This window comes from Scyliorhinus torazame, chromosome 7 (genome assembly GCF_047496885.1).
Source record: "Scyliorhinus torazame isolate Kashiwa2021f chromosome 7, sScyTor2.1, whole genome shotgun sequence".
NCBI classification, from domain to species: Eukaryota; Metazoa; Chordata; class Chondrichthyes; order Carcharhiniformes; family Scyliorhinidae; genus Scyliorhinus; species Scyliorhinus torazame.
The window spans coordinates 290,160,349-290,179,720 of record NC_092713.1 but is presented as its reverse complement, the minus strand read 5'-3'; the positions used below and the strand labels follow the sequence as shown (position 1 = coordinate 290,179,720).

Genomic DNA, 19,372 nt, shown 5'->3' with positions numbered 1-19,372 from the left:
GGACTGCAGCATGTGGTGAGGGAACAAACAAGAGGGAAGAAAATACTAGACCTCATCCTCACCAACCAGCCTGCTGCAGATGCATCTGTCTATGACAGTATCGGTAGAAATGACCACAGCCCAGTCCTTGTGGAGACAAAGATCCGTCTTCACATTGATGATACGCTCCATCATGTTGTTTGGCACTACCACCATGCTAAATGGGATAGACTTTGAACAGATCTTGCAACTCAAGACTGGGCATCCATGAGGCGCTGTCAGATGTGAGTTATCAGCCAATATGATTCACTTCACATGATATCAAGAAACAGCTGAAGGCACTGGATACTGCAAAGGCTATGGGCCCTGACAATATTCCGGCAACAATGCTGAAGACTTGTGCTCCAGAACTTGCCACACCCCTAGCCAAGATGTTCCAGTACAGTTACAAAACTGGCATCTACCCGGCAATGTGTAAAATTGCCCAGGTGTGTCCTGTACACAAGAAACAGGACAAATTCAATCCAGCCAATTAGCGGCCTATCAGTCTACTCTCCATCATCAGCAAAGTAACAGAAGAAATCATCAACAGTGCTATCAATTGGCACTTATTCAGCAATAACCTTCTCATGGACACTCAGTTTAGGATCCACCAGAATCATTCAGCACCTGACTTCAGTACAGCCTTGGTTCAATCATGAACAAAGGAACTGGATTCCAGAGGTGAGGGGAGAGTGACTACCCTTGACATCAAGGCAGCATTTGACCGGATATGGTGTTGGAGCGGTTTCAAGGCCTGTATATTGAGTTGGCTTCCACGTGGGCTTTTCTCCTGTGGCTCAACTCAGTACAAAGAACAGCCGACACATCAACAATCTGAAGACGGTTTTATTTTCTACAAGCTTGCATTCATGTACATGAAAATAAAATCTGCCAAGCTGCCAAGATCCTTCTACAGAACAAAGACACAAACTCAGCACATTTTCAACTTTCAATAATCAATAGCCCTTCCCAGTTGGACGTAATCCAATCCCTGAAGCTGCTATGTTTAAACTTCACCCAATAGAATCACAAGCAATGTTTAAACTTCAACCGATAGAATCGCAAGCAACCCATGATTAATCCTCGTCCTGACAGCTATGTACAATCTCAGCAGCCTGTGCTGATCGTTTGTGAGAAACAGAACAACAGAACGAGCACCCTGGATTGTTTCACAAAGACAGGGGGCTCGATTCTCCACCCCCATGCCGAAGTGGCCGCGCCGTCGTGAACGCCGTTGAGGTTCACGATGGCGCGGAACGGCCCCGGTCCCGACCGATTCAGGCCCTGACGATGGGCCAGTATCGGGGCCGCGTCACCTACCCGCGCCAGGCCTTGTCGCCCGCGTAAAAGCGGCGCCGCATAGATGACGCGGCCGGCGCCGCATAACGGATGTCATCCGCGCATGCGCGGGTTGGCCGGCGCCAACCCGCGCATGCGTGGTTGCCGTCCTGTCCAAATCCGCCCCGCAAGAAGATGGGGGACGGATCTTGCGGGGCGGCGGAAGGAAGGAGGTCCTCCTTCAGAGAGGACGGCCCGACGATCGGTGGGCACCGATCGCGGGCCACCCCACATTTAAGGTACCCCCCGGTGCAGGATCCCCCCTCGCCCCCCCACAGGCCGTCCCCCCCAGCATTCACGCACCGCCCACGACTGTAGCGACCAGGTGTGGACGGCGCCGGGGGGAACCCGCCGTTTTGGCTTGGCCGCTCGTCCCATCCGGGCCTCAGAATCGTGGGGGTGCCGGAGAATCGCCATTTTCGGTGTCTCCGGCGATTCTCCGGCCTGCGGCCCGCGAAACTCGACCGGGCCGTTCCCGCCGCTTGGGAGAATCGTGGGAGGGCGTCGGACCAGCGTCCCCGGAAATTTCGGAGGCCCAGGCGATTCTCCCAACCGACGTGGGAGTGGAGAATCGCGCCCAGGATGTCAGAAGTGATGTCCGTTTGGTCAAGTTAGCTATCCTAAATCCCATTTGATTACTTATTACTGCTATGTCCTAAAAATACATGTTTAATGGTTAATAATGATTACTCAGTTCTCTTTCTATAATTCATCTCAATCCTTAATAAAGTAACTTATGTAAAACTACTCTAATGGCATGCTAACTATTCAGTTTTAAGAGTTATCATCGCTGAACCCCCCCCTTCATATGGCATCAAGGAGCCCGAGCAAAACTGGAGTCAGTGGGAATCAGAAGGGAAACTCTATGCTGGTTGGAGTCCTGCCTGTCACAAATAAAGATCGTTGTGGTGGTTGTAGGTCAATCATCTCAGCTTCAGGTCATCACTGCAGGAGTCTCTCAGGGTAATGTCCTAGGCCCAACCATCTTCAGTTGCTTCATCAATGACCTCCCATCCATTGTAAGGTCAGGGGCGAAATTCTCCGTTATCGGCGGAAAGTCCGCCGATCGGCGCAAAAAACGGCGCAAATCCCACTTGCGTCACGTCATAAAAATGGGCCGATAGTCTCCGGCCCGAAATGGGCTAGCAGCGACGTGACGGGATCCGCGCTTGCGCAATGGTTCAGCGCCGTCATACGCGCTGCACGGCGTGACGGCTCATAAGGCCGCGCAGCTCCCCCCCACCTGACCGGAACACCCGACCGCAACACCCGACTGGATGGCTAGCCGTCGCTCAGCCCCGAGGTTCGAGTCACGCGATGTGGAGGCGCTCCTGGACGCGGTGGAGCAGAGGAGGGACGCCCTGTATCCCGGGCACGGCCGCAGAGTTGCCCCACGCCACAGCCGGCGTCTGTGGAGGGAAGTGGCAGAGGCCGTCACCGCTGTGGCCCTAACACCACGGACAAGCACCCAGTGCCACAAGAAGGTGAACGACCTCGTCAGAGCAGGCAGGGTGAGCCTCCCCCATATCCCCCATATCCCCCCCTCCCCATATCCCCCCTCCCCCATATCCCCCATATCCCCCCTCCCCCATATCCCCCCTCCCCCATATCCCCCATATCCCCCCCTCCCCATATCCCCCCTCCCCCATATCCCCCCTCCCCCATATCCCCCTCCCCATATCCCCCCCTCCCCCATCTCCCCCCTCCCCCATATCCCCCCTCTCCCATATCCCCCCTCCCCCATATCCCCCCTCCCCCATACCCCCCTCCCCCATATCCCCCCTCCCCATATACCCCCCTCCCCCATATCCCCCCTCCCCCATATCCCCCCTCCCCCATACCCCCCTCCCCCATATCCCCCATATCGCCCCTCCCCATATCCCCCCTCCCCCATATCCCCCATATCCCCCCTCCCCCATATCCCCTCCTCCCCCATATCCCCCCTCCCCCATATCCCCCCTCCCCCATATCCCCCCACCCCCATATCCCCCCTCCCCCATATTCCCCATACCCCCTCCCCCATATCCCCCCTCCCCCATATACCCCCTCCACCATATCCCCCCTCCCCCATATCCCCCCTCCCCATACCCCCCCTCCCCCATATCCCCCCTCCCCATATCCCCCCTCCCCCATATCCCCCCTCCCCCATATCCCCCATATCCCCCCCTCCCCCATATCCCCCCCTCCCCCATATCCCCCATATCCCCAAGTGAATCCAGCCCTAACCTTAACCTCTGCAATGCACGCGCAACCGATGGCGTGCATTCATATACCTGCCTAACACTGTTGCCTTTTACCCCTGCCACCAGCCCCCCCCCCCCCCCACAGGAGAAGCGCGCACACAACAATAGGGAGCATGTGAGGACTGGAGGAGGGCCCGCTGATGAGAGGCCACTGACCGTACACGAGGAAAGGGCCCTGGAACTGGCTGGCGGACCTGAGGACCGGGAGGTTGCTGATGCAGAGGTCGGGGCCCCACGAGCAAGTGAGCCACCAACAGCCCGTCCCCATATCCCCCCTCCCCTATATCCCCCTCCCCCGTATCACCTGATCACTGCCTGATGTCTAACCATGCATGCTTCATTGTGTATCGCAGGACCAAACGTCCAGGCACCCATCCCCGCAGATGCACACCGCCCGCAGGATGCCCCTCGCACACCACGGGAGACGGAGAGACCCGGACCCTCCAGCATGTGACACCCGCAGGATGCCCCTCGCACACCACGGGAGACGGAGAGACCTGGAGCAACAGAGAGACGACACCCCCGTCACGTGCGGGAGCGACCACCCAGCGATGAGGGGGGCAGCCACAGGCCCCCGTCACATCCGAGCCAGGACACCACTACCCAGGACACCACTACCCAGGACACCCCTACCCGGGACACCACTACCCAGGACACCCCTACCCGGGACAGCACTACCCGGGACAGCACTACCCGGGACAGCACTACCCGGGACAGCACTACCCGGGACAGCACTACCCGGGACAGCACTACCCAGGACACCCCTACCCGGGAAGACGAAATACCGGACAGTGACTCAGAGTGGATGGGTGGAGACGAACCCCCACCCCAAAGTGCCATGGACTCAGAGTGGGACGAAGAGCACGACACAATGCCACTGCTGTCACCAACACCCTCCACCATCGCAGAAACACTCACCACGGTTGGGCACTTTAGTGATGAGGCGTCTGGTACACTCACTGGTGCGCACAACACAGCCGTCCCGGTACAGCAGGTGGAGGTAGGAGCAGCAGAGGGACCGGGCGGTCGGAGGGCAGCCCAGGCCAAGCGAACATCTGCCGCCCAGATGGATCCCGGGTTCCTGCAGTTACCACACCCACACATAGATCCGATGCAACCACCGACACGGAGACGAGCGAATAGGGTGACGGGTGGCTTGCGGCGGCTGCGGTCGCAGGTGGAGGAGTCCACCCGCGTCCAGGAGCTGGGCGTGGTCCCGGTCATGCGTGCCACCCAGGCTGACACCACACGGGTGGCGTCCGCGGTGGAGGCAATGGGTGCGACGGTATCAGACATGGGGAACGGTTTGCGAGGCCTGGGGCCTTCCGTGCAGGCGGCGTCTGTGGCCCAGGAAATGGCTGCCCTCTCACAGGAGGCCATGAGCCAGTGCCAGCGCCAGATGGCAGAGGCGCTCAACGCCATAGCCCAGTCTCAGCAGGCCATGGCCCAGTCTCAGCAGGCCATAGCCCAGTCTCTGCAGGCCATGGCCCAGTCTCTGCAGGCCATGGCCCAGTCTCAGCAGGCCATCGCTGAGGGCATCGGCGCCAGTGGCCATGTGCGAGCCGGCGTCGCACTGTCACAGACAGGGTTCGACAACCCCCTGGGCTCCATGGCTGCAAACCTGCAGACCCCTGTCGATACCAGCACGGGCCTCCAGGACTGGCAGCGCCAGATGTCGGGGGCGCGTCGGATGGCCAGTCCGTTCGCATCCCCCACCCATGTAGTGGCCTGGTGGCCATTGGGCACCCCGAGGGAGGAGGAGGTGGTGTGGTCCGTCCCGGCTCCCTCTGTAGGGGAGGTCCCGGTACACCGCGACACCTCGGACTCCCCCCCTTCCGTCCCAGGTGCATCGGGTGGGCAACGGGCAGGACAGGCTGGCAGCTCGCCATCCCAGTCGCCCGGGCCGCAGCCTGGCCCATCTAGGCCAGGACGCCCCAGGAAACGGCCGCCAAAGGGATCCAGTGTCAGAGGGCAGGAATCACAGGAGTCCACCTCCAGTTCTGCTGTACCGTCTGGGGAACCACATAGATGTAGTCAAAGGGCCCGTAAGGCCAAACAATTAGACACTGAGTAAGTTGGCACGGGTGCAGGGCACAGATGAGTTTTAGGGGCTAGGGCACGTGCATGAACTCCTTTGGTTATTAAAGTCAATGTTACACCTACCGAAGCTGCCTTTGTGCTCTGTCCAAAGTGTGCGGGCGTGTCATGTACGTTGAGCGCAAGTGTGTGTGTGACGGGTGGTCTTACCTCAGCCCCAGGTGAGTCTGCCCCCTTCCCTCTGGGCCGCCATCAACATCCCCCGGGCAGAGGACGGGACCGTGCGCTGCAGTGTCACAGCCGCATGCAGGGATGGTCCGGGTGGATGGTGGTACTGTGGCCATGGGTCAGACATAGTCCAACGATGTAGAGCCAGGAGCTCATCGGAGGCGGGTTGTCATCATCCTCCATGGCCTGCGATAGACACGCGTCCACCCGCAACTGGGTGAGCCCGGCCCGTTGTGCCGCCGGTGGATCGGCAATTGGGGGTGGGGGGGTGGTGTGCATGCGGGTGGGGTGTGTGGGGTTGGGGAGGGGGGTGAGGGTGCTGGGTGGGTGGATGGGTGGGGGGTGTGGGTGGTCGGCTGTTGCCATGGTGTGCGGTCTGTGGCCATACTACCCGATTCCCACGCCCATCTAGTCAGTGAAGCGGGCGTCTATCAGTCTGTCCCGTGCCCGCTGGGCCAGCCGGTAACGGTGGACAGCCACCCGCCTGTGTCTACCCCGTCTGCCCTGACCATTGCCCCCATCCCCCTCATCTGGGGAGGACTGGGCCTCTTCCTGCTGCTCCTCCACTCCGCCCTCCTCTGCCTGCGGCACATCGCCCCTCTGCTGGGCTATGTTGTGCAGGACGCAGCACACCACAATGATGCGGCCGACCCTATCTGACCGATACTGGAGGGCGCCCCCAGAGAGGTCCAGGCACCTGAAACGCATCTTCAGCACGCCAAAGCAACTCTCGATCACTCCCCTTGTCGCTACATGGGCATCATTGTAGCGGTTCTCCGCCTCATTGCGTGGCCTCCGTATAGGCGTCATCAGCCACGATCGCAATGGGTAGCCCCTGTCGCCCAGCAACCAGCCCCTCAGCCGGGGATGGCGTCCCTCGTACATGCCGGGGATGGATGACCGCGACAACACGAATGAGTCGTGTACACTGCCTGGGTGACGTGCGCAGACGTGCAGGATCATCATGCGGTGGTCACAGACCACCTGTACGTTCATTGAATAGGTCCCCTTCCTATTAGTGAACACGGCCCTGTTATCTGCAGGTGGCCGCACGGCGACGTGCATCCCATCGATCGCGCCCTGGACCATGGGGAACCCGGCAACGGCAGAGAAGCCCACGGCCCGGGCATCTTGGCTGGCCCGGTCCACGGGGAAGCGGATGTAGCGGTGCGCCATGGCATAAAGGGCATCTGTCACTGCCCGGATGCACCGATGTCTGCGATATGCCGGACAGGTCCCCACTCGGTGCCTGGAATGACCCCGTTGCATAAAAGTTCAGGGCCACCGTAACCTTGACGGACACGGGGAGAGGGTGTCCCCCGCCAGTGCCACGCGGTGACAGGTGTGCCAGCAGGTGGCAGATGTGTGCCACGGTTTCCCGGCTCATCCGGAGTCTCCTCCTGCATTCCCGGTCCGTGAGGTCCTGGTATGACTGCCGGGGCCGGTACACACGGGGCGCCCTCGGGTGCCTCCGTTGCCGTGGGGCCGCGACGTCCTCCTCCCCCTCCTCGTCCTGTCGGTCAGGTGTCCCTCCAGCCTGGGCGGCTGCCGCCTGCCCCTCTGCGGCAGCCTGCGCCGCCTCTCTGGCATGCTCCTCCTCCTCCTCCTCCTCCTCCTCCTCATCCAGGGCAACATAGACATGAGCGGCTGCCACCACGGCGGCCAACATCGCTGGATGGTCTGAAAACATGACGGCCTGGTGGGGGGGAGGGGAACGACGACATGTCATCATTGCCCATATCCCCTCCTCCCCCCAGCCAGGTGGCATGGACCGCATGGGTCCAACTGTTGGAGGCTGGCACCTGGCCAGGTGGACCAACTCATTTGCCCTCCCATCACCCACCCCGGCACGGACCCCCTCCCCAACCTCCACCCCAGCACGGACCCCCCCCAACCCCCAACCTCCACCCCAGCACGGACCCCCCCCCCCAACCTCCACCCCGGCACGGACCCCCCCCCAACCCCCAACCTCCACCCCAGCACGGACCCCCCCCCAACCTCCACCCCGGCACGGACCCCCTCCCCAACCCCCAACCTCCACCCCAGCACGGATCCCCTCCCCAACCCCCAACCTCCACCCCAGCACGGACCCCCCCCAACCCCCAACCTCCACCCCAGCACGGACCCCCCCCCCAACCTCCACCCCGGCACGGACCCCCCCGCCAACCTCCACCCCAGCACGGACCCCCCCCCCAACCTCCACCCCGGCACGGACCCCCTCCCCAACCCCCAACCTCCACCCCAGCACGGACCCCCCCCCCAACCCCCAACCTCCACCCCAGCACGGACCCCCCCCCCAACCTCCACCCCGGCACGGACCCCCCGCCAACCTCCACCCCAGCACGGATCCCCCCCCCAACCTCCACCCCGGCACGGACCCCCTCCCCAACCCCCAACCTCCACCCCAGCATGGACCCCCTCCCCAACCCCCAACCTCCACCCCAGCACGGACCCCCTCCCGGCACTCCCCCGGAGCCCAGCCTACTCTAACCACCCCCCCCCCCCGCCGCACACACAACCACACACAAGCCGAGACACACCTCTCCTCACGCAATCAGTCTGCGGCCACGCCATTTCCTGCCCAGAGCCAACCCCCCAGGCCATCACTCACCTCCTCGCTGGTCGGCGTGAGCCTGGAGCACCGGGTCACGCCGATGAAAAGGAGGTTTGATTCACGTCGACGTGAACGGTCATCACGTCGACGGGACTTCGGCCCATCCGGAAGGGAGAATATCGGCAGGCCAAAAATCGGCTGCCTTGCGCAGACCCGTGACATTCTCCGCGGCAGCGGCGCCATTAACGCCCCGCCGACTTTTCTCCCTTCGGAGACTTCGGCGGGGGCGGGATTCACGGCGGCCAACGGCCATTCTCCGACCCGGCGGGGGGTCGGAGAATGACGCCCCAGATGTGGGACTGTTCGCAGATGACTTTCCTCCATTCCTGGACGTTTGAAATGACGGGCGCGGTCTAACAAAAAAAAACAGAGTCCATTCTAGGTAGGATTAGCTTTGTAGCGCCGAGAACAACCCCACTATCTAACAGCACTCTGTTGTTTTTGTGGGCGCCGGTGAGGAACCCCCCCGAAGCTGCATTTAGCGTCATTTCCTGCACTGAGGAGCTCCGGCGAGCAGAGTTCTTCAGTGCAGGAAGTGATAGGGATGCCATTTTTAAATGGTCCCCTGAATTCTCAAGCCCCCCAACGTGACCCCTGGACTCTTCCAACACCTCACATCACCTATAAGGGGTCCTCGGGGCCCCACCATACCCTACCTCACACGGGTAGGGCACCCTGGGCCTGAACCCTGGCACGGGAAAAATGCCAGCCTGGAACGCTGGCACTGCCAGCATGACACCCTGGCAGTGCCAATGCCAATCTGGCAGTGCCATCTTGGCACCTTGGTAATACACATCTGGCAGCCAGGTGGCACTATCAGGGTGCCAAGCCGATAGATGCCGAGTGGCCTTTTGATCCGGTGTTCGGCTCGGCTAATGTGGGTTCTCAAACTCACTTAACCACGGGGGATCTAGATCGTCTTGTGAGATCTGTTTAGATCTCGCGAGGTGCAATGGCAGTCATGAATCCCGGGGGAGGCTTCCCCCAGAATCTAGCGGCCACGTTCCGCTGTGATTCCGGTAAATCATGCCTGAAATGTACCTTTGAATATTCAGGTCCCAATCATGATCACCTATAGCCGTGTCTCTTTAATAGCTCTCAGGTCATGAATTTTAATTCTATTTGAGCTGTCAATTTATCCTTTTTTTGTATGCTCTGCCCCTTCTTGCCACCCTCTGACTTCCATTACCTTTATTGTCACCTTGATCTCTTGCCTTGTCCTGTCCCTTTAATTTACCATATTCTTCCTTCTCCAGGTGATCCCTCACCCCCACTATTTAGTTTGAAGCCCTCAATGACGACTTAGTTATATAACTCACCAGAACACTGACCCCAGCTTGGTTTTGATGAAGAACATTCCAACGGTACATCTCTCACTTTTCCCAGTTTCAGTGTCAGTGCCTCATGAACAAAAGCCCAGTTCTTCCACACCAAAGTGTGAGCCAGACATCTCATTCCCTAATCTTATTTACCCTACGCCAATTTGCTCATGGCTAAGGTAATATTCCAGATATTGTTGGCTTTGTGGTTCTGCTTTTTAATTCAGTGCATGGCTGCTCATACACTCTATGCAGAACCTCTTTCCTAGTCCTATCCATGTCATTGGTACCTACATAGACCATGACAACTAGATCCTCCCCTCCCACTGCTGTTCCTCTCCAGCCGGATCAGATGACCCGAGCTCTAGCACCAGGTTGCCAACACTGCTTGCTGGGCTTTCGCTCTCATGTACAGAGAATTATATCTATACCCCTAAAAACAATACTGTCTTCTTCTACCACTGCGTTCCTATTTACTATTTACTTTCTCGATCCCCATAATTGCCTCACTCCCCCGCCGCTGTCCATGGGCCAAATTAGAAGACCCTAGCCGGAGACGTGAATGCCTTCTGGAACAAAGTGTCCGAGTAACATCCCCCTCCCATGATTTATCTCTGTGTCCATACCACAATCTCCAGCTCACTGACTCTGAGCTGAAACTTCTCGAGCCACAGGTATGTGCTGCATATGTGGTTGTCGTGAATCACACTGACTTCCATCTGAGCCAATTACTACAGCTGCAACGTGTCAACGGCCCAGCAACCTTTATTGTGCTTTAATTAACTATTATTTAATTATTTTCTCATTTTTTAATTAGTTCCTTCCGTCTTGCTTGTACTTAAATTCTTATTCTTTCAATTGATGTTCCATTTACCTCAATTGAAATTACCTAGTTTAAATAAGTGGGAAATACTGACCAGTCAATCACCAAGCAGCTTATCTGGGATGGCACACCTCAATTTTAAGTCTGAACGTAGGTTCTGAAGCCAGAAACGTGAGACAGCTTTTTATGTCCCTTCTCTGCTCTGAAGCCTCCCTCTCCGCTCTTGCAAATTTTGTTATAATTTCATATATTTTGTTACAAATGTATCACTTGGGGTGATATCATCTACAACTCCTTTTGGGTAGAAATATTACAAGATTTGTTTCCACATTGTGAATTTTATATTTACGGACTCATTTTATTTCACTATAGATTTATTTCAGATTTATTTCATTCTATTATTTTAGTCATTTTCCAATGACAATTCCCACACCTAGTGGTGCACTAAGGCAGGATTTTGTCCATTTCCATGGCAAGTTATTCCTGGAACAGGTCACTAGACTGTCGTCAGGGGCTTATAGCTTGCGGGGCGCCACTCCACATCAAATGTGGCTGACCAGGAGTCTCTCCCAGCCATTGGCGTGTTTGGAAGGATTTGCAGGTTGACACATTCAACTGTTTTGACCGCATTCCTTGGCCATCAAGTCCTGGGGTGGGACTCAGAGATGGAGCTTCTGGCCCAGAGCTAGGGATGCTACCCATTGTGCCACAAGAGCACAGATTTTAGTCAATACACCTGTTTGATTTGTATTGTAGATCTGTAGAGTAGATCTATAATACACATTTCACAATACTTACAAGCACTTGGAGTCAGGGTCATGCTTAGTTACACAGTTCAATGCAATGAAGTGAGGACCATTTTGTGATGAAGCTGAGCCTACCTGTGACCAGAGAGATTGAGGGCTTGGGGATAAAGAGTGTATTTACCAGGAATGCAATGTTGCTTTTGGCATTGGCAATGCTGAAATCCCATTCGCTGAAATTGTTGATTATTGCAGGTGCCATGTGCGAGAGCGTTGTACACTTATGGAGGCCAGAAGCCAGGAGACCTGAGCTTTAAAAAGGGTGATGACATCATTCTCCGTCGCCAAGTGGATGAGAATTGGTATTATGGGGAAATCAACGGAGTTTGTGGAATTTTCCCTCTCAATTTTGTTCAAGTTATCCATCATTTACCTCAACCCCCACCCCTCTGCAAAGCTCTTTATGACTTTAATCTGAAAGAGAAAGACAAGGAAGCCAACAAGGATCTCCTGCCCTTCCTCAAGGTAAGAAGTGGGAAGATTAATCCTGCATATGTTTGAGAGGTTGCATGATTATGGGAACAGCTTAAAGCTCAACAACATCCATGAGCTGCAATGTCAATGGGAACTTTATAATAAGGCATCGGTTTTTTAAATGGCTTTAAAGGGTCAGTCCTCATACAATTGCTTCAATTGGAAGAACAAAGATTAAATTGACCTTTGGCAATTATCACAAAACGGATGGTAGTGAAGCAACAACAGATAATACACCCTGTCCAATTTTAATTTCCATTGACTCTGCTATTCTTCATCCTATTAAATAATTTTCAGAAGAATGGCTTAATTACGAGACTGTGAAAACAATACTTTCTGGACAAAGGGTTCAAGTCTATGATCATGCATGTATCATGTACTTTCAGTCGAAGTAAATTCAACATGTATTTTGGGATTCAGCTCTCACAGGGCATGCCTTCAGTATCGAATGAAGTATCAAATACATTTGAACACCAGGGCAAGGACCTACTGCATGATGCACCCTCACCAGGGGTGCCTTGAAGTCACTGTTCAACTTTTAAGGTTGTGGCAAATTCAAAATAGTTTCAAGTTTGCCTTTCAGAATGATATTCTAAAAATGATCCGGACAGTGGATGAAAACTGGGCAGAGGGCAAATTAAGAGATAAAGTCGGAATATTCCCCATTTCATTTGTTGAGGTAGGTATTCTACTGGAATTCTACTGATCATTGGTTACTGTTGTTTTTCCTTTGTTTCAGGTCAGTGATCATGGTCAGGAATGCGTATTTCTTTTTAAAAGTGGACCCACCTTGGGATTTATAAAGACAAATAGATGAACAATGGCATCAATCATATTGACGACTGCTATCAGATTACCTGTGAATGAAAGTGTTGCGATGGAAATGATAATAGTCATAGTTCATTTAGTTTCCAAAAGAAAATGTTGGACAAGTACACTTTTCAATTTACAATATACAATTAGTGCAATCCCTTATTCTAGAATGATCTAAACTTAGTGCTCACCTCAGGAAAAAATGAAGGACACCATTTAACTTTTAGCTGTCCAGAGCAAAGCAGCTGGAGGGAAAAGACTGTTTGGAATGTGCTAAGCTTATTGTTTTTCATACTTATCAATCATTCAGATTTGCAAAAGAAATTAATCTAGAATTGCATGTGAAACAGTCATCCATTTCTCAATTTGTTTGTCTCCTTCGAAGCTATGATCAGTTCTGCACACTCGGGCAGCATGGTGGCCTAGTGGTTAGCACAGCTGCCTCACGGTGCTGAGGCCCCAGGTTCGATCCTGGCTCTGGGTCACTGTCCGTGTGGAGTTTGCACATTCTCCCTGTGTCTGCGTGGGTTTCGCCCCCACAACCCAAAAATGTGCAGAGTAGGTGGATTGGCCATTCTAAATTGCCCCTGAATTGAAAAAAATGATTGGTTAATCGAAATTTATTTTTTTTAAAGTTCTGCACACTCCACAACCTTTAGCCAGCAAGTTCCAGCTGCAGCGTGAAGTGCTATTGATACATGCATATTCCATGGTTAAAGGGAAATTATTCAAATTTCAGTATTTTTTATTTTACAGAGCAACCCATTTTCCACGTTCACCATTTGCTCGACTGCCCCAGTGGGGAAAAATTGTCTTGCTGAGTTTCCTCTAGCTCCTTAAGTGTCAGGTTAAACAAAACAGTCCATCTCTAGCAATGTGATTAGAATTAATCGCACTCCAGTAAGAAATTGCTTTGGATTTATAGTGGGGAAATTCACAGGAGCTGCAAGGCGATATGCTTCAAAGGGGAGTGACATTTCTTCATGCGCCAGCCAGACAGCTAGAAATATTTGCTGAATACTTTTTTTTTAATAAACATTTTATCGAGGTATTTTTTGGTATTGTAACAACAACACAATAAACAATGTACATGAAACTATAAACATAGTGCAAAAGCCGTCTCCCTCCCTTACAGGTCCCACCTTTATTAACCCCCTACTCTAAGCTAAACTAACCCCCCTCCCCCTCCCCTTCTGCTGACGATTAATTTTCCGCGAAGAAGTCGACGACTGGTTGCCAACTTTGGGCGAACCCTAACAGTGACCCTCTCAAGGCGAGCTTGATTTTATCCAAAAAGAGAAAGTTAGCCATGTCCGATAGCCAGGTCTCCGACTTTGGGGGCTTTGAGTCTCTCCAAGCTATTAGTATCCGTCTCCGGGCTACCAGTGAAGCAAAGGCCAGAACATCTGCCTCTTTCTCCTCCTGGATTCCCGGGTCTTCCGACACCCCGAAAATCGCCACCTCTGGACTCAGCACCATCCTTGTTTTTAACACCGTGGACATGACATCTGCAAACCTCTGCCAAAATCCCCTAAGCTTCGGACATGCCCAGAACATGTGGACATGGTTCGCTGGTCCTCCCGCACATTTTGCACACCTGTCTTCCACCCCAAAGAATCTGCTCATCCGGGCCACTGTCTTGTGAGCCCGGTGAACGACCTTTAATTGTATCAGGCTGAGCCTGGCACATGTTGCGGACACGTTGACTATACTCAACGCGTCCGCCCATAGACCATCCTCTATCTCTCCTCCCAGCTCCTCCTCCCACTTGTGCTTCAGCTCCTCGGTCTGCGTCTCCTCTGACCCCATAGGTTCCTTGTAAATGTCCGAGACGCTCCCTATTTGCTGAATACTTGATGTGCACATCAACATCCTGTCTCCTTCACTGATACAGAAGTATCAGCGAATTTTAAAATATTAATAGCAGAAAGAAATGTAATGTATTTGCACGTAATTTGTTCAGTAATTTTAATCGTAAGACAGCAACAATCAAAAGCTTGATGCCACTCTGGAGGGAACGGGGGTGGTGGGAGGAGGAGGTGGTGGGACAAAAAGAGTCTTTCCAAAATTCTTGTGGAGACTCTGTGAGTCTGCTTAGTTTCATTGACAAAAGTTCGGGAGCAAGTGACCTTTCTGCCAGGGTTTGACGAAATCCAAAAAGCAAGGAGAAGGTGAAAATATGCTTCATATTTAAAACATTTTTTTAATGTATTCATAAAAATATTTCCCTCGTGATGCTTTGATTTCACTGATTGCACTGTAACTATGCAAGTAAAATATTCACTCAGTTCTTTTTCTGTCCCTTGTAGATGAACTCAACAGCAAAGCAATTATTAGCAACAAAAAGGCCAGATGTGAAAGATGGTAAATGTCAATGCAGTTCTGCAGCAGCCAATGCGAATACAACCACCAAAGGCACAGAGGCAGGGAAGGCAGGTGCTAAAGAGACGCGTTGTCACACAAGCGCCATGAACATGCTCAACAGAATCTCCCACCCGTCTCCAGCCCACCAGCCATTACAGATCAGTTCGCCGGTGCTGATTAGCTCAAGTAATCCAGCAGTCGTGGCCCAGATTGCAGAGAGAAGGTGTCCATCCAGCCCCACCAGCAAGGTATTGCTTCTTTTTTATCTCAAGGTTCTTGGTGCCTTTATCAAGATGGCCTCTGTGCTAAGATCCCATGTCCAATGAAAGCAAGGCTGAGTCTACTTAAACTAGCTTAGAGCATTTGTTACAGTTTGGAGCTCACCTTCATTTTATTTGAGCTAAATAGAAGAGCAACATCTAGCGTCCTAAATTTGCAAAAACAGTATCACTAGTTGGAAGCGAATGTAATTTAAGCCTGGCGAGTTTTATTATTGGTTTATTATTTAGAGAGATCCTGGTCTATATGGTTATCAGTGTATGCATAATGATCCAACAAACAATTAATTGTTGACATAATGTAGTACATCTTACCTTTCAGGTCATTCACACTGCAGTTTTTGACAGGAAGCACAAAACAAGTCATGGAATTTTGTATCTCCCATTGGCGCTGATCAGTCGCCTGTCCTGCTAGCATGACTGGGGGCTGAGATTTTGTGGAAGAGGCTGAAAGGTCGAGTCGGCGAACTTCCAGACATGGCAGACCTGTCTCATTTAAAAAGGTCCCGCGCCCACTGTATTGTCTTGTTGAGGATGCAGGGTGGGATGGAGTTGAGGCCACCACCTCCAGAGGCAGAAATAGAGGTGGGCGGGTGGTGAAGCCAGAAGGCTGGAATACCTGCTCTGTTTACCAGGACATCAGCCCAGTTTTAATGATGAATATCTGGTCCTTAAACCCTCACCCCTCAATCCACACCCACCCCACATATCCCCTCCATGCCCCCTCGTATCCACGTGCCCCTTCTTACTCCTTATGGCCCTTCCATGCCTCTCATCCTCTATAACCACTCATCCAGTATTCACTATGGACAGATATCATGAGCTATTACTTTGAAATGGACATGAAAATGATTTACATTTCTAACAATATAATATACCTCTCACTGAAGCACACTTCCTGCTGAAAGGAACTCATTCATAAAGCCGATTTTAAAAATGTAAATCCCCTCAAGTGGGCAATCTGTTGTAAAAACAAGTTGACATCTATTTGACGAACCACATCATGGACAGAAGATACTTTAATAACCTCTTAAACTGTCAGTCAAAATATGAGCACAGTTCCTGGCTGAGCGAAGTGGTTTTGGAGCATTGCTGTAAGAAACATAAATAAAGTCACCGTGGTCCCAGATGACCATAGCCTGCATTCCCCTTTGAGGGGGGAGTGCTGACTGATGGTGATTTTACTTGAGGATCAGGTGAGGGGCAAGGTTGAGAAGGTGGGCCTTCATGAATAACCTCAGCTGGAATAGGAATTGAACCCATGATTTTGGCCTCACTCTGCATTACGATCCAGCTGCCCAGCCACCTGTGCTAAACCAGCCCCCAGTAATAACAATGTAACATTGTAGTCTATTAGAAGTGACAAACCAGATGATCTCTTTTTTCCGAACATACATAAGATGGTCTGTCAATCAAAGCAGTCCGGAAGTAAGCGGGGGCTTTTTACCTCAGTGAAAGATGCTGAAAATGTATTTTATTTTTAAATGAAAAGGGATTTTAAATCATTTCAGTTCATTACTTTAGTGATCCCAAGTATTATTTTCTTCAGTTTTGAATGCATAAGAGTGTTCTTTCATACAGGAAATGCATTTCCATGCTGACACAATGCTCAGTGACTTACCTTTGCAGGACAAAGCTCAATAATCAATTGCTGCAGTAAAAACACTCAAACTTACCATAAATATATCTAATTATTGAAAATTAAAGAACTAATGTTTTTGTCGATGAAAGAATTCCAGGTGCAGATGAATTTTTCTCCTTGCTTCCCAATTTGAGACAAGAGATCCCCCATGAGACACAACTTCGAAATAATTCGGGGGGGCGGGGGGGGGGGGAAGGGGCGCTTCAAAGGCCATCTTCAAAGCCTAAACCTGCAACTCCGGTTGTTGTTCAAGACCAGTACGGGGACCACGGACTCCTTCAGCATTATCACAGCAGAACGGCAAGGCTGCATACTCTCCCCATTCCTTTTCATCTTGGTTACTGATTTCATCATGAGAAAGGTGATGGCGGATGCAGGCTTTGGCATCCATGGCAACAACACCGGTTGACAGATCTGGATTTCGTAGATGTCACTGCTTTGCACTACAAGACATGACCACCAGCATTGGCAATAGCAACGCCAAGATTGATCTACGCTGCGAGAAGACAGGGCAGACAACAGCTGATGGCAGCAAGGCCCTCCCATCACCATCAGGCCACAGAATATTGAGGATGTTGAACACTTGCCCTACCTAGGAAGCATCATCACCAGGGAGGACAAAAAGAGATCGATGTCCGCGCAAGAACCAGCAAAGCAACATTGGTCTTCCAGATGCTCCACCTGAGTTGGGCAGCCAACACCATCAGTACGGTCAGGAACCTGCGACTCCACATGCCCACCAACTCAAGGGACATCCCTCGATAAAGTCTATTAGCACCCTCAACTGAACTGTAACTGTTTGAGAGTAACAATTGTATCACCATCACCACAGCAATTCTTAAACTGCTATCCATTACAAAAGCTGAGGAGATTTATTAAACATAATGTTATTAGCAGAAACAGGAATATTCAGTCTTCCTACAATAAAGGTTTTGAATGCAGCGCATGGTAGGCACATACAGATAGGCTAACACCTCTTGGTGGCCCCCCGCTACAGGACTGATTTGTCCTGAGGCAGCTGGAACGAGCACCAGCTGCACAGAAGAAAATCACACCTACAAAGTCCTTAAGGGACCACCCGTAGGATCACAGCCAGCAATGGAAGTATTTAAAATATGCATGTCTGAATGTAGGGCTTGGAGGATCAGCAATACTGTTTCACTCAACCTGACATTGACTACTGTCCACTACTGCAATGGCCAATATAAATGATTGCCACCACTTCCCTGCCAACCATTCCCCCAATTACCGTCACTCCCTTCCCATTAATGCCACTCCCTTCTAGCATCCCTCATTGCCACTCCCGGATCACACCCTGCCCCGCCCCCCCAATCGTCGCTCCTCCATAATTCATTGCTTGTCAACACAGCCGGGCTCCCCACTTCCCAGTTACTCTCTCCCTTCCAGGTTGCCCCTTTCCTCACTTGCCTGAGGGCCACCAGGAGTGACCCAACCTTCAATCGTGCTTCCTCTCCAAGCTGCCCGTAGTTGACAGCAATGTGGATCGAGATCCAATATCAGGGGCAACTCAGACCTCACCATTTAGGCTCAAACTTTGAAGCTAAAGACTTTACAGCTGCAAAGATGATTGAAAATCTCAAACAAATACTTTCTGTTGCAATCTTTCTTGTGGCAATTTTACAAATTGAAGGCGGCATTGTTTCATTCTGACATCATCAAGTTCTTATTGCGTTTTTGGATCTTAATTGGACTCTGGATGACTTTGAGATTGTACAGTAAGAAGTCTTACAACACCAGGTTAAAGTCCAAAAGGTTTGTTTCAAATCACTAGCTTTCGGAGCACTGCTCCTTCCTCAGGTGAATGAAGAGGTAGGTTCCAGAAACATATACATAGGCAAAGTCAAAGATGCAAGACAATACTTTGAATGCGAGTGTTTGCAGGTAATTAAGTTTTTACAGATCCAGAGAGAGGGGTAACCCAAGGTTGAGATTGTAATCCACTGTTTATTAAGCAGAAAGCCATAGCGCTGGCATCTTCCCAATCATGTTATGGCAGCCCAGGTTGTTGAACATGGGGGTGGAGGGGCCACTTGCAGCCACTTTTGGACCATTCTTTGCTGATTGCCATGCTTGGGGGTGGCGGGAGGGGTGGTGGTGGTGCGGGGTGTAGTGCAGACGTGCAATCTCTGCATCTCTGCATGGAAGCATGCAGAGTGAATAGATTGTGCCTAACACTAATGTGGCAACCAATCTGTCATTTTGTACCTCGCAGGTTCTGCTAACATAGTGGGGGCGATTCTCCGATATGGAGTCAAATGTTCGTGCCGACGTGAACGCCATCGCGTTTCATGACGGCGCGAACAGGGCCCGGGCACGACCTATTCTGGCCCCCACAGGGGGCCAGCACGGCGCTG

At 52.3% G+C, this 19,372-nt stretch overlaps 1 protein-coding gene across 1 annotated transcript in view; it reads left to right on the top strand.

Annotated features, from left to right (window-relative positions):
* LOC140427090 (E3 ubiquitin-protein ligase SH3RF1-like) overlaps positions 1-19,372 on the top strand; it is a 127,977-nt gene that overhangs the window by 63,681 nt on the left and 44,924 nt on the right. The window contains exons 3-5 of the mRNA XM_072512597.1: positions 11,622-11,891; positions 12,484-12,579; positions 15,023-15,325. Of these exons, the coding sequence (XP_072368698.1) occupies positions 11,622-11,891; positions 12,484-12,579; positions 15,023-15,325 (669 nt within the window). The remainder of the gene's footprint in view (positions 1-11,621; positions 11,892-12,483; positions 12,580-15,022; positions 15,326-19,372) is intronic.